The following is a 15,819-nucleotide window of genomic DNA, read 5'->3' on the forward strand; positions in this document are numbered from 1 at the left end:
ATTTGTCAAGATAACCTATCTCGTCATGACAACAAAACATTTTTAGTATGTCGACTTGTCAAGACAATCTATCTCGCCATGTCGACATGATATGTATATTATGTCGACTTGACAACATAATTATCTTGACAAGTCGTCAAGTCGAATGGCACTTAGGTGCTTCCGTAGGTACTAGCTGTTGTTGTTGTAGATAATATACTAACATTTAATAACATCCAAGGTCACAGTTAGTTACACACGTACAACGTACAACATCCCATAAGTCCGTGAGATTTCATAGGCCTACCGTAGGTAAACATAGAAAGAGCAATACAGTAATAGTAAAACTCGAGCGTCATGAAATTGCGAAGTGTCTGATCTTGTTCCTCGTATCGTACTCACTCGAGTCAATCCGAGATGGCCCGAGTGAAGTTTCATGCAAATGTTTCGTACGGGAAAAAAAATCGCGGCCGGCCGAGTGGAGTTTCATGTAAAGGTTTCGTACGGAAAAAAAATCGCAGGCCGGCTGGCTACCTGTCGTGTGATTAACGAGTAAACAAATAAACTACGAAAAGGTTTCATAATATAGAGCGTTGAAATGATACCGTCGTCTTAAGAAAAACTGTACGTTTTTGTTTTTGTTTTTTATTCCTGTGTTGTTACTAAGCCTATGTCAAGGACCTTTACTTTAAAACAAGTAAGTAAGTAACAAGTACCTAGGCCTAGGCCTAGGCCTAGCCGCCCGTGTAGTGCAAGGCGACCAGCCTAGGGCTAGGCCTAGGCCTACCTACCTAGGCCTATACTAAAATCTTAGGCCATGCAAAAATGTTGGCAAGGGCTAGGGCCTAGCCTAGTAATAATAAACCATTCTACTAAGCCTAGCCTAGAATTAAAGCCCCATTCCAGGCAAAATTTCACTATAAAAAAAAATTTCCGAAAAAGATGCACAAAACCATGAAAAAATATTGGCATAAATTTTAGTTTTATGCTGAAGGAGAACAAAATATAACTTAAGAAGAAGAGGCTATTAAATCTCTTGAGTCTTGGGAGATTACCATTTTCTTGAAGACTTCTTTGATACTACTAGCAAAGAGTATAAAACTGCAGGAGGTCCGACTGCCGGGGATTCTTTGGAACGCAATCCTAATTCAAAAAGTACTACCCAAAAGGGGCGTGGCCTTTAAAAGAACATAATGTGCGTTCATATCGAACACGTGCCGCGCGTCTATAGAATGTATGCTGGAATTCGAAATGCAGCACGCGTTCGATATGAACGCTTTTTACGTTCTTATGAAGGACATGCCCCTTTTGCGGGAGTACTTTTTAACATTCTACTGTCTGTATACAAAATAAGGGCAGTCGGACCTCTTGCAGTTTTATATTCTTTGCTACTAGTTAGGCACTGAAATTTAGAGGTTGTTGTAGAATACATCCGCTGGAATGCTCTCGCCTACTGCTTTTTGTGTATATTATCAGTCGAGGTACAGTATGTTACTGTTCCCTGGTAATTGTTTCATGAACCCGCACCCCCCACCCCACCCCCACATTTTAATTCATCCCACAATTAATTAAATAGAAGCATTAATTAATCTGATTTACGATCGTGAGCAGTAAGTAAAGTGCACCCTCTTTAATGAGATTAGTTTTTGCACCTGACATCTCGTACTGTACACTGCAGCCGATCGAGTCGGCAAGAGATAAGTTGGTTTAATTGTCAAAATCGTGGTCAGAATCATTTTTTAACAAGTTCGAAATGATTCCAATAAAATAATATGCTTCACAAGTGTCAACACTAGCAATGGAAAATATCATGTCGGCCATTTTTGTATGTCAGATAGCACAACCTAATTCGAGGTAAAGCTAGTCTTAACCCAGCAGTGTTGCTATGTTAATGTTTCCGTTTGCATTTTTTGATGTTTAGGAATGTGTAAATTTAGTTAAACAAGCAATTTTGTTTAACTAAATTGCTTGTTTAACTAAATTTACACATTTAGTTAAACAAGCAATTTTGTATTATAAATCTTTCTAAATAAAAATCAGATTTTTCTTATGAATTTTTGCCAGGAATGGGACTTTAATTAAGTACAAATATTCCAGAAAATTCAGTTTCTAGGCTTGTATGTCTAACTAGAATAGTAATTTATGACACTGTGCATGCTGCTGTAGTTTAATGCTATTTTCTTGCAAGTTTCAGTTTGTTTTTTATGTATACCTCGCACACATAAAATATTTTACAAGACTCCTCAAGTATTATGAAACTTCCGTAGTTAGGCCTACAGTTGTTGAAAGTCTTCATCCTCTCCCGTTTGTTTAAAAATACACTTCAAATTACAGACAAACGGGCCCAAAAACGATCGATCCCATGACGATCGACGCCTACTGTATTTTCAGAACGAACGGACAAAATTTGAAAGTGGGCCAATCTGCAATTTTGAGCACTCTCAGACTGTTAAAATACATTTTCAAAACAGTGTTTATAACAGAATGACATTCCCCAAGCCTGCTCCCTTTATCAGCCACTGACCTTTGTTGCCGCCAATAGTTAAAAAAATCATCATATCACCGTTCCCTGTCTTAATAATTTATTCCTCATTAGTCCACCTTCCCCATGTCAATACTCTACTCCAGAACAGTGAGCTAAACTCAGAAAAAGCCAGAATCTTAGTTAACAATGCCAAAGTAAGTGGTCCTGTTATATTAACAGGAAAAAAAATTCTAAGTAACAAAAATCCGCTGAAAAATTATTATTTTTTTTTTTAGCAGTCGCGTGGGCCGGATTCAAACCTTTGGCAGGCCAGAGTTGGCCTGTGGGCCAGGGGTTGAATATCAGGGGACTATAGGTTCGCAATGCATGTTATTGCTATTACTTTTATGAAGCTTTCCATGCATTACATTCTAAAAAATAAAAATTCCTTGTGTTGGAAGTTTAAATTTTTATTATTAATATAATAATATGAATAATATTAAGATTATTTTAATATTAAAATATAATAATTTATAATAGTAGTAAAACTATAATAATATAATTTATATTTAAAATATTTTATTGCAAGTCCGCACTAACCGCGAGTACGAACCTGTCACTTACAGGATTCATAAGTTTTATATGAAACATTTCCCTGCAGGTGCAACATTATTGTTTTCATCTAATGGTTTCCACCAGAAATCTATTATAACAACAATGAGTATCATTAGCATTATAAACAAAGGTTACATAATACTAAGTTCATGTTACCATTCACACTAGAATATTCAATAATTGCTATTGGCTTTTAATTATGCAGTGTTCATAATGCTTAATACATGGTCAAATACAAAAGTCAAATTTTGATTTTAAGACTGTATATCGCTGTAATGACACAACTGGTGTTTATTGATTGGCTTATGTTGCAGTTGACAGGAAGTGATGCCTGTCCTGTCGTCTGAGTGGTTGATAGGTTTGCAGTCTGGCTAATCCACATTTTATTATGACTTTTGCTGAGATGAGCTGGCCTTGTTTGAGTGTGAGTACAATAATTTTTATCAGTTTCTATTCACTACAGCTTGCTCTATTATTTTAATTGATTCTTACTATAAATATTTGTGAATGATGGCAAATTCAAATTAAGAAATATATATTACGATGTTTGTTTGCATCAGGAAAATATCATAGGAGGGACATTTTGCCCTACAGTACCTAACTTGTTATCATACCGAATACTCAAGTACGTTCCCAAATACGTGTGAAATAATAAATTCTCAAATGATTTGGTGGAAATCGAACCTGAAAATATATATATTTCTATTGCTAAATTCATTCATTAACAATTTTATTTCGCGTAAAGGCTTCCATACAGTACAACAAAATTAACAATACCAGTATTTACAAACTACAGACTATTTACACTTAAATTTAAGGTTGTCTCCACTTTAAACCCATTTTTCTGTAGCTGTATATTTTTCTAATAAAAATCCAAAGCATTCTGAAGATTATAAAATTTCTGGTCCCAAAACATACAGTAGTCTTTAATTGAGACATGTATCAAGAGCAAATTAATAAAGGTATTTTTTTTCTCATTTTTGTTAGTGTAAAAATTGTATAGATGAGATATGAGTATGTTTTAGTTAAAATATTATGTTGTATAAATCTTGCAGACAATTTGAAGACCTGGTTTTACACAATGGATACAGGTAGGTGAAGTCAATATGCCATATACAAACATTCCTTACAGCTTTTTCTAAAACAAACCACTCTGTATATATATTATACCTTTCTAACAGCCCCCACACCTTACTTTGCAGGGGTGGATCCAGAATTTTTCAAACAGGGAGCACAACATATTCAGAATAGATAAGTTAGAGCACTAATTTCAATATATGCCTTGAAATTTTTTAATTTAGTGGCAAAACGGGGGAAATGTGCCCCGTGCCCCCTACTGGATCCGCCCCTGCTTTGCACACCATATGAATCCCAATTAAGTATATATATGAATGAGATACCCTCCAGAAGTGGTGTATTTCCTATGTTTCTGCATGTCTTATTACCTGGTTTTTATCCATTTTAATGTTTTTAATAATAATAATAATAATACCTGTAATTGTTATTATTATTTTTTTTACTGTAATTTTATATTCTGTGCTCTTGAAATTGTAACATGCAAGTTGACCCTTGGCTACAATAAGTTACAAACGAGTTTCGTTTCTTAATAAAGTGATATATACTTCAATATGCTTACAAGTATCCCATTAAGCCTGTATTTATCCATATTTAAAAAATAATAATGTTAATGGTCATTTAATATGCTGATCGATTTTAGGGGTACTGTAGGCTATAGATTATAGTAGCATACATTTTTGTTAAATATTAAAAGGCCATTTAAAAAAAAGTTACTCAGACAGTTTGCAATTGGAACTCTGGTTTAGTTAGTTGTGATTTTATGCTATAGTTTAAGTCTATAGCATAATATGTGTTTATGGAATTATTCTTATGCTGGTAAAAAAAAACCCCATTATTAATGTGTCATATTAAGTACTGTATCTTATCAGACATGTACAAATATTTCCATCTCCTTGGGGAAATTATACGTTAAATTGTGAAGAATTCAATGTACAGTACAACCATCTGGCATGTTACATGAATCTTTGCACACACTTATTCTGTACCCATAACCTTTTACCTCCTCATGAATACTGGTATCTATAGCCGCAAACCATTGATATTGAATTTCCAAAGGCTAAACATGTTAATTGACTAGATTATTAGTGTACCTATATAGTAGATTGTTACTGTAACTATGTTATATGGGATGCTGTATCTGTATCGAAGAACTTTAGACTTGAAGTAACCTATCCATATTATTTATTTTAAAATATTATTTTTTTTTTTTGCTTTATTTCCTTCACATCCAACAAGAAGAACACGCGCCACTTACAGGAATGATGCTTTTTAGTCTCTTTTTGAGGCTTAGGGAGTGAAGTTGTTTTAAGTCGTGAGAAAAGGTTACAGGTATTGAACCCAGGACCCTGGGATTAAAAGGCAAGCATCTTAACCACTAAGCTATTTAACTCCACTCCAAAAAAAAAATTCTATCATCATTAAAAAAAAATAAACACCTGATGCTTCCTGTCCTTTTCTCAAAGATACACTTTACAGTAAGTCCCTGGGTAATCATCAGTAATGTATTTACTGTAGTTAACCTAGGCTTTGGAATAGTTTTCCCAGCAATGTACTTTTTTTTTATTCTGGTTTCGTTGTCTTCTACATACATTTGATCCCCAACTAAATCTCTCTGAACTGCTCAATTTTACTGTTTTCTTTGTCTGATGTTTGCTTCAAATGGCCTCATTGTTGATCACCAATTGAATGTTATTCATTTTTTATTAATTTGTATTGCGCTTTGTATTCCTTCACAAAAGGCACAGCATAAATTCCTGTATTATTATTACTAGACAGATGTCAATCCAACTTGTTTTATTTTTTTTTTAGTGAACCTGCTATCTTCACAAGGAGACATGGACGATGAAAGCGCAGAGCACAATGAGTTTGCCATGGAGAGGCTTGGATTGCAAGAGAGATCCGAACAGCCTACTGATACAGCCATGGATAACCAGGCTAAAATGACCCCACAGCTTCTCCTTGCTACTCTTATATCAACTTTAGGAGGGGTACTGTTTGGTTATGACATTGGCAAGTGAAGTGCACTCTTATTTAATATATGTGGTGTTACTTTTTGTATTTTATTGTATTTATTTATTTCGTGGCAGTTATGACTATGTAAAGAAATATCATGTTTAGGTTTACTTTGAAATTGTTATCTTTGGAAAGTGATTATTTATAGAAGTTGAAGAAAAACAATTCAGTAAGATAATTTAAAATAAGAAATATCACCATTAAAATATTCTGAAATAGATTAAAAACTATTACAGTATATTATAATACTACTAATACCCATTGTAGTAATGCAGAAATTGATTAAAATTTGTCCTCTAATTCGAGACACCTTCCCACCCCCAAATTGAATAAGCTCCGCAGCATTTGTAACATTTTTGGAGGCATCAATGTGGCGCTTATAAAAAAATATTGGTGTGGCACTTAACATGTCCATTCCCATGCTACCTATCTCATGTATTCCAGTAGTTCAGTAGGCCTATCATAGGTCATACGTCATCGTAAATAATTGTTTTTAAAGACATGCTTGTGTCTTTATTGTGTTATTTATTCATTTTAACTATGCTTATTCATAGAGAAAATAGTTACAGTACTATTCAATTTAATTCAGTTCAATTCAATTTTATTGTCCAATTTTAAAATGGAAAAGCAGAGCGGAAACAATTCATTGCATATTAAAAATATAAAAAAATTGTACATGCAGTAATAAAAAATAAATATAAAATATAGTATTCAAATACATAAAAATTAATAAATCAGAGGCCATTTTTATATTGTACAGGTATTGTTGCTGGTGCAATGCTCCAGTTGCGGGATGAATTTAGCCTCAGTTCCTTTCAACAGGAAGTTGTAATATGTGCAATGCTGATGGGGGCATTAATTGGATCACTCGTGGGTGGTATGTACCAATAAGAAACACCTTGTAGTATACAAATACAACATGATTTGAGCTGAAATGTTGTGTTAAATTTGTTTTCCGCACCTCATAAAAACAGCAAACCGTCAGTCTACATAAGCCATTTTGATTTGTGGGGGTAAAATTAAAAGAGCTTGCATACAGTTCACATACAGTAGGTAAGGATGCGGAAGTCTCACCGTGTATGCGTAAATTTGGCATGCATATCGAAGTAGTAGAAACTACCGCACCCCTTACTTGGGGGTGGGGAGGGTGAGAGAATTGACTGACGAAATGTTGCTATTACCTAATTATTATTTATGAGGTATAGTAATATGTGAATGTTGTTCTTTTTCTTTATAACAAACGTCTTGAGATTTTTTTGGTGGGGTGGGGAGAGGATTGCTTTTTTCTTACAGTGAAATTTGAAAAGTGAATTGTATAGGCAAATATTTTAAAATTATTTAAAAAATTAGGTGTCTATTACGTCTATTACTTACCTGGATAAACCGACTAATTGCCATTGTTCCCAAAATGGAACACCCCTTCGAAATAAAATGGAACAGTCCGACCCGTAGCACCACAAACGAACCGTCTCCCTATTCAAACGTCCTCATTCCCTATTCGACGTTCGTTGAAAGAGAACCTCCTTTGTGTATTGTTAGCCACAAAGTGCTGGACCACGTGTCTCATGTTTTCGCTACTGCGAGAAGAATTCTGGACTTTTACTTTTCTGCCTTGGAAGTGGATTTTATTTTCAAGAAGTTGTTGTACGACATATCCTTTTGTAGTCTCTTCGTTCGCTATGTTGGCTCGCAAGTCGTTGTGCTCGGCATGTGGGGGCCCCAAACCGAGTGTCAAACTCGATAGACACTCGGAGTGCCCTTTGTGTCGTTCTTTTAGCAAAGCAGAGCCTTGCGAGGTTTGCGTGCGCTGGCCCCCCTACTAAGTTTGCAGTGGCAAATATTTTAAAATTATTTTTAAAATTAGGTATTTCAAAACAAATATATGAAAAAGAACAGTAGAACCTTTATACAACAATTTGGAAGTTCAAATTTTGTACAGTAGTTTTAGCTCTTTCACATTTGCTCACTGTTTGTCAATTTAAGTTAAAGCAACTTTTGTAATTTTACTGAATTTTGATGTTTAATTTGTAATAAAACCAAAATGAATGAAATATGTAAACATTGATGGACATTCCAAAACACTGTATACCATGAAGTTATGTGTACAAGGTAGGGATCTGGTATTTTGTTCTCCACTGCAGTACATTATTTCATAGCATTTTTAACTGCAAACTTGGTGTAAGTTTGTTTATAACTGACATAAACATATGGTTTAATTTGTAATATAAACCTGTATACGGACTTACCAAATGGGAGTTGGGTGCATGATGACTCTAATGGATACCGCATTACTAACTACACCCTCTAGGGAAATTTTACCAATGCCTGCAGACATTTTAAACATATGTTCAGTAAATATAATTGACTCATACACTTTACCAAAGAGAATATGATAGCCATTGTTTATATTGTTTTTGTCCCTAAGGTGTATTAACTGAGATATATTTAATGTATTCATTTCCTGGCTTGTTGCTAGAGATTTAGTTAAAAGTAATTTCCAATATGCTGATCATTTTAAATTAGCTTTCTATGTTGTTTGTACAAAAATAATAATATAATTTCATTCATTTACTTATTTCTTTATTTCATCCAAGCACATTTGCATATATAGAATAAAAATGATAAAATCTTTATAACCTTTTCGTTTGTAGTGTGTATATAATATGCGGATAATAATAAGGAAATTTTGTAGTGGTGTTCTACCAGGCCATGTTTACAAGCATTATGATTTTTGTGTGAGTCTATGCTATTGTTTATAAAATATTTCTAAGTAATATTTTCCTTATTTTGTTTTTTCTAACAGGATGTATAGTCGATGCATTTGGTAGAAGATATTCTCTTATATTTAACTCAATTGTCTTTACTGTTGGTGGCCTTATTCTCATCTGCGCAACAACATTCACTGCTTTGGTAAAGATGACACTTTTATGACACATATATACAGTAAATAAAGATATCACCAAAATCCATAGTAAAAAATATGTATACAATAGAGGCATACAAAATAATATTTTTTTGTAGTTGAGAAGAAATGTATTTTCAATCAGTTTATGTATACCTGCCACCTTTGTTGGTGTCTAATGTGTGAGACAAAAAAAAATTATATATAGCACCCTCTATGTAATAATCATGAAATACAGCACCCTCTGTGTTATTTATAAAAATTGTAGTGGAACTGCTATGGATTATTGTTGTTGGTTGGTATAGTTTCATTAGAAGAAATTTATATAGCCTGTATTCACATTTTACTGATGAATTCACTTTGGTTTGACCTATACATTTTATCTTTTATAAACCTTTTTATGATGTGCGAGATAACGTAGACGCGAGACCTAATAAATCGTTTCCGTTCCTTGGCACGTATTGGCCAAGGACAATTATTTCAACTTTTATATAAGACCTTTGGCCCAAATAAAATATAATAGCTATTTACAGAGGGAATGATCACTTCTACGTTTAAATGAGTGATAAAGAAATTTACATAAACAACTTATTGTATTGATATCAGTAGTGGACATTAATTGAGTTAACTTTGGATGGATTAACAATAAAATACTTGAATATATAATTTTTACGAATATCAGTGTAACAAGGGCAAATTAAAGTAAAATGGTACTCATCTTCAACTAAATTTAATGTACAATGTTTGGATAATCTATCTTTTTTATCAATTTTTGACCATCTACCAGTTTCAATTTCTAATTCAAGGACTCCTAAACGCAACTTAGTAAGAATACGTCTATAATTAAAATTTTGTATATGCATTAAGTATAGTTCGATTGTATAATTATATTTAAATGTCACATAATACTTAAGTCTGGAAAATAAATGAATTTGTTCATGAAAATTTTGACGTTCAATATCAGTTAGACGAGTAGTTATTTCAGATATAAAAGCCACATTGTTCTCAAAATATTGTTCATACCAATTTATACCAAAACCAATTGAACATAATTTCTCCTTAATAAAGTACAAATAATAAATCTATTAATATAATAATAAATAGATGCTCATATGTGAGATTCACGCATAATGCATGAGAGTCGGCAGGTGTAGTTCATGATGTATATTGGATTACCTTGTCTTCTAAGTGCTAGATAATTATCGAAGGTGCAGTTGCTAGATTGATTGGCAACCAATACCTAAAACATTTATCTGAGGACCTCCAATTCTGAGAAATATGGCTACAGTAAGCTACATTATTAAAGTATTTTATTACTTTAATCAGTTCTCTAAAATTATTGATTTATTCCAAATTCATTTATCGTATTTGATATTTATGTTAAACCCTACCTTTTACCATAGGTGGAGCAGACATTGATAATTCCACGTCATTCTTTCTCTTTATTAATAGAATTTTGGACGTTTAATTCTTGGATTTGCTGTGGCATTATCTGCCATTGGTGAATGTATCTATATATCAGAGGTGTCCCCTTCTGTAAGTATTTTTTAATCTTTCTCTCATGTAGTAGTTAAATATTAGGCAATAAAATCTTCCCTGCTGTTATGATAGACTAGCTCCCTAAAATTACTGTTTTAGTACTCTTTTAGGGTTGTTTCATCAGGGAAATTTACTAATTAACTCCTTTTTACAGTTACTGTCTCACTGTAATGCTAAGCTCGAAAGATAATGTTCTGTTGGCTGTGTAATGAAAAATGCAGTTAATGTTGATAGTTTTTCATTATTTTTTCCAAAACTGCCAAATCCTACATTCATTTCTACTGTTGGTAGAACATTTATTTGATTCACTCTTTGAATGGGATAATAAGCTGTCGATTCAGTCATTTAGTCAGATTTAATAGGTTTGGTAGCTTTCTTGTACAGTATTAATATTGTAATTAATTTTATTTACAGGCATTAATTCAATGAGTAGCCAATGTAATAGAGCTTTATAACCACTGCAAATCAGCTGATACTGTAACATCGGTAGCCTTGATTATGCAAATGTCATCTTGATTTTAAAGTGTCCTCCTTTATGCTTCAGTGATTTTATCATTGATGAAAATAATACCCATGTATATATTAATATTGAAACCATGTGATGAAATTCTATGAGAAAGTATAATTATTGATAAACTGATAGATAAACTACCATTCGTTTTACTCCATTTTTTTTTCAGAGGTTTTACCATTGATGAAAATAATACCCATGTATATATTAATATTGAACCCATGAGATGAAATTCTATGAGAAAGTATTATTATTGATAAGCTGATAGATAAACTACCATTCGTTTTACTCCATTTATTTTTTCAGAATCTCCGAGGTCAATTGGTGTCACTATATGAATTGGGCATAACAGTCGGCATTTTACTGGCTTACCTTGTCAGTTACATTTTTATTTCAGTCGAACATGGATGGTAAATATATATAAAAGCAGTTATTTATGTGTGTATTGCTATTAACTAAAATGTGTGGCATTATAACATATAAAAAATAAACTATATTAAACCAAAAAAGAAATGTGCTATTTAATATTAACAATATTATCATCTTTAGGTATTTTGATATTAATATTGTGATATGAATAATATTACAATATTAATAATAATATTACAATATTAATATACTAAAATATTTTAATATAATTTTTTTTTTCCATTGGTAAAATTGTTTTTTGTGTACTGATAAACTACTGTGACTACTATAGTTACCAGTGTTACATTTACCACTGTAAACAAATATTGATTCATTATATTTTTGTTCTTGAGAAATAATCAATCAATCAATATCACATTTATTCAATCAATAGCAAAAAGCAGAAATATCATCATAACACTGCTTTTTCAAACAGAAACTATTTAATAATTATAAGATATGAGGCTCACCATCCCAAAATTAGCATCAGTGACGAAAACAATATTTTCTTATTCTCCACATTGTAAGCTTTGATTGCGTCGTTTACTGGATTCGACTTACTATTGCCATAGTTATTAGTAAATGTATTTTGGCTTCTCTGTCCTAAAGTATACAATACTACCACATTCCTATACTAATTACTCAGTTTAACAAATTTTAGCGCCAGTATGCTGGTTTTAGAATGGCGTTCTGATTATATTTAGTTTAGGATTTTAAATAGGATCACTGCATTTGTTCACAGGCGTTTCATGTTTGGCATTTCTATCATTCCTGCAATCGTACAAGGCTGTGGTATGGTCATATTGCCGTCCAGCCCACGGTTCCTTATCATGCGTGGCAAAGTTGATGAAGCAACTTGTGTTCTTCAGAAACTACGCAACCAGACGGATGTCAGTGCTGAGATAAACGGCATGAAAGCTGGATTAGCTATCGAGGATGTAAGTAAAAAAATAATTTTATATAATTACAATCTTTCAGTTATCCATGTCAGGGGTCCCAAGTCTGGAAACCGCAAGCAATCAAAATCTCCCGGAAATAACCCATATTCCGCAAATTCATAATATTTACATGTTTTCATTGCTTTATTGTCAATTGTCTCAGGGAAGTCAGTGCCGGTAGGTATCACAATGTGCAGCAAAATATAATAATAACAATTAAATGTTACGTAAGCTCATTAAGTGGTGGATTCAGGAGGGAAATCTCCCACTAAATTTTTCAAAATTATTAAATAAGATGGAGAAAAAAGAAAATGATATTCAAATTTAAGTATGAAAGTTTTATGTGATAGACATAAAAAAAAAAGAAGAATTCTTGGATCCAACATTGCACATCTCCCAGAATTGACTTCTTCCAACTTGGGACCCCAGATATGTCCTTCTCCTCCCTAATCTCTGACACTTTTTTGAAATGTCTTCTTGTCTGTTTTGTTGTTTCTTACCACACTGTTAAAATCAAACAATGTAGTTGGATATAAGCGTCCTCTTCCACTGCTAAAATTCCATTAATTTTACAAAGTCTACACGAAACTATAATAATAATAGTCATGCATTTAATCTTACTGTTAAAATGTATGTAAAAAAATGTATTTCTATTGTTTTTGCAGGGCTATTCTTTCACTGATCTGTTCAAGACAAAAGCTAACTTGCGTATTCGTATTTTAATTGGAGGAGGTCTAGTTTTTTTACAACAGGTAATTCAGTAATAAACATCATCATTGTCACATGATTATAATGTGGTCAGAACGGGCATGCATGAGGCAAACCTACCAGCTGAACGCCATTAGGGAAAACACCCCTTCCAGTATATTTATTTTACCACAAGTACCAATATCAAGAGAAAATACCCCAATAGGTAACAAGATCTTAAAGAGGATGCTTAACCCAAAAATTGAACAATCATCGTACATCTTTACAAACATATTAATATCTATGTACGACCGATCTCCATAAACTGGATAATTGACACCCCTTTCATGGAAACATACCTAATTACTGTATCTTAAAGACAACCTTGTACTAATAATGACAGTGCATAGATGGGCCTTGATTGAACTATACCATATTTAATAATATTTATTTTTCATAGGCTACAGGCCAAACAAATGTAGTGTATTATGCTCCCACCATACTGCAACAAATTGGATTTGAAAGCAATGTGGCTGCAACCTCTGCAACAGTTGGTATTGGCACTATCAAATTTCTGTGTACCGCCCTCTGCTTTTTACTTGTCGATAGTATTGGAAGGCGTAAGTTGCTTTTGTGTGGTGTAACTTGCATGATGGTGTCCATTTTGGTTCTCGGTATAACATGTGAGGTAAGCTAAATTTTACAAATTATATGTATTCTTATACTTTTATTATAATATATCTTGCTTAAAGTTTATGCTTCATTATATTAGGAGATGGTTATAGAAGGTACTGTAAGTCAACACCATGTTTCCTATGGTGTACCTTTTCTTCTAACATCAATATACAGGTAAAACCATGAATTGAAGCCCACTGGGTTTAATCTCGAGATGAAGTCCATCTCAAATTAAAGCCCCCCCTCTTTAGCTTGAAAAATTAGCCTCGAAATGAAGCTCATGGGCTTCTTTGCAAGATAGCATAGTCTTCTTTTCGAGATAGTAAAGTATATACACTGTACATGGATTTCAAAAAACCAAATAAATTAAAAACAAGCTTGGTGTATACAGTAGTTTAGGTGATTTTATGTCAGGTAAAAGTACAGTCTGTGATACAGATTGATGTTCCAGTGGTTGTATTTATTGTTTTATATATAGTAATTCACAAAATTTACAGCATTTATTTTGAAAAAAAGCCCTCCTCTTTCCTATGCAAAAGTAGCCTCGAAAAGAAGCCCATCTCAAAAAGAAGCCCGTCTAAAGTTCGCAAAAAAAAAAAAAAAAAGAAGTCGCATAAAATAAATGTGACGAAACATAGATTTGAACATGTTCAACTTTTTTAGATACACTTTGATAATATGTGGTTTGATGTCATCGTACCCATATATAGACACATCACATTTTTTTGTCACATAAAATTTGATAGTGTAGACAAAGCTTAATATACTGTAGTTTAAGTTTATATTTGTATAATGTTTTTGTTTTTTTATCTTGGGAAAATACATCAGATTATTTGTAATTTTAATTGTTTAGTAAAGAGTGAAGAATACTCAGCAGCATATTTTGCTTCGACACAAGCTTTTTAAAATCCTAAATTATATATATGAGTTTTTTGTATTTACAGTTGCAGTCTTTAATGATTGCTATCATCATCATTATTAATACTATTATCATCAGCAATATCATCATAATCATTACCATCATCATTATTATCAATCATCACATTTCATTATCTCAATCATCATCGTTATGATCACTATCATCATCATTATCATCCTCACCATCTTCAACTTGAATGGAACATATGTCAAGAAAAACAGACCTTGTATTATTGAGCATCCATGAACTGGAACCAACTACCTAGCAACATAACTAGGGATTTCTAGAATTTTAATATACCTTTAGAAATGCTCTCAATTAATGGGTCTCACCTCTATTTTTGTAATTTAGTCCTTTTGTTAAATTTTTCAATCGCTTTTGTATTTTTATGTTTTAATTAGACCACAATGAAAACCAGTGACTTTGCATTGAGCGTGCCTTCCAGTATAAAGCATGTTGAATAAATAAATAAATTACTGATTATTTTTTATTAGATGCAGCATGAAGTAATTTCTCTTCGGTTAATATGTGCTTTGCTCATTTATTAATGAGTCCAATAAAAATATTCCATTCCAGGTCACTCCATATCACCTACAGAATGATAACTCAACCAAAAATTTGTCGGAAGAACTTGTATCACGCAAAGAAACAATTACCAATAATCCATTGATGAATACAACCTCTAGATTTTTATTGTTAAAAAGAGAAAAAAGGGACATCAACTTAATGTATTCAACTTTAACCCCTTTCAAAACTGTTACAACAAGTAGTCCTCCACCAGAATCCCTGGATGGCGCTACTCCTTATATGGCCACTGTATGGAATATCACGTTGGTTACTGGGGACCAAAGTTTAAATATGACAGACACTGAAACATCCAGTAAGCAAGAAGTGAGCACTACAGCAAAAGTGATTTCATTGATATCACTTGCATGTTTTGTTGCTGCTTATTCCTTTAGCTTTGGGCCAGGTATGTGTTTTAGCTGTAATATTTACAATGCAATTGTCAAAGAAATTTCAAGTGTAACTGTTTGCAGTTATCAATAATGTTAATATTATGAACAACTTTTGTAATGGTGTGGTAATATTATT

General features: G+C 32.8%; 1 protein-coding gene across 5 annotated transcripts in view; it reads left to right on the top strand.

Annotated features, from left to right (window-relative positions):
• Positions 1 to 492: 492 nt before the first annotated feature.
• The window catches only part of LOC117122230 (solute carrier family 2, facilitated glucose transporter member 10-like), a 22,492-nt gene continuing 7,165 nt past the window's right edge, over positions 493 to 15,819 (top strand). For 3 of the 5 annotated variants that reach the window (XM_033267745.1, XM_033267747.1, XM_033267742.1), the window contains exons 1-12: positions 493 to 676; positions 3,373 to 3,482; positions 4,114 to 4,149; positions 5,945 to 6,145; positions 6,909 to 7,025; positions 8,952 to 9,058; positions 10,503 to 10,586; positions 11,407 to 11,510; positions 12,251 to 12,446; positions 13,112 to 13,198; positions 13,594 to 13,821; positions 15,304 to 15,697. In XM_033267745.1, the coding sequence (XP_033123636.1) occupies positions 4,140 to 4,149; positions 5,945 to 6,145; positions 6,909 to 7,025; positions 8,952 to 9,058; positions 10,503 to 10,586; positions 11,407 to 11,510; positions 12,251 to 12,446; positions 13,112 to 13,198; positions 13,594 to 13,821; positions 15,304 to 15,697 (1,528 nt within the window). In that variant the 5' untranslated portion in view covers positions 493 to 676; positions 3,373 to 3,482; positions 4,114 to 4,139. Of the gene's footprint in view, positions 681 to 3,372; positions 3,483 to 4,113; positions 4,150 to 5,944; positions 6,146 to 6,908; positions 7,026 to 8,951; positions 9,059 to 10,502; positions 10,587 to 11,406; positions 11,511 to 12,250; positions 12,447 to 13,111; positions 13,199 to 13,593; positions 13,822 to 15,303; positions 15,698 to 15,819 lie in introns of all 5 variants that reach the window. The other 2 variants (XM_033267743.1, XM_033267744.1) reach the window with 2 other exon arrangements.

This window comes from Anneissia japonica, unplaced genomic scaffold (genome assembly GCF_011630105.1).
Source record: "Anneissia japonica isolate Jap-2015-1 unplaced genomic scaffold, ASM1163010v1 scaffold287708_len1499824_cov190, whole genome shotgun sequence".
NCBI classification, from domain to species: Eukaryota; Metazoa; Echinodermata; class Crinoidea; order Comatulida; family Comatulidae; genus Anneissia; species Anneissia japonica.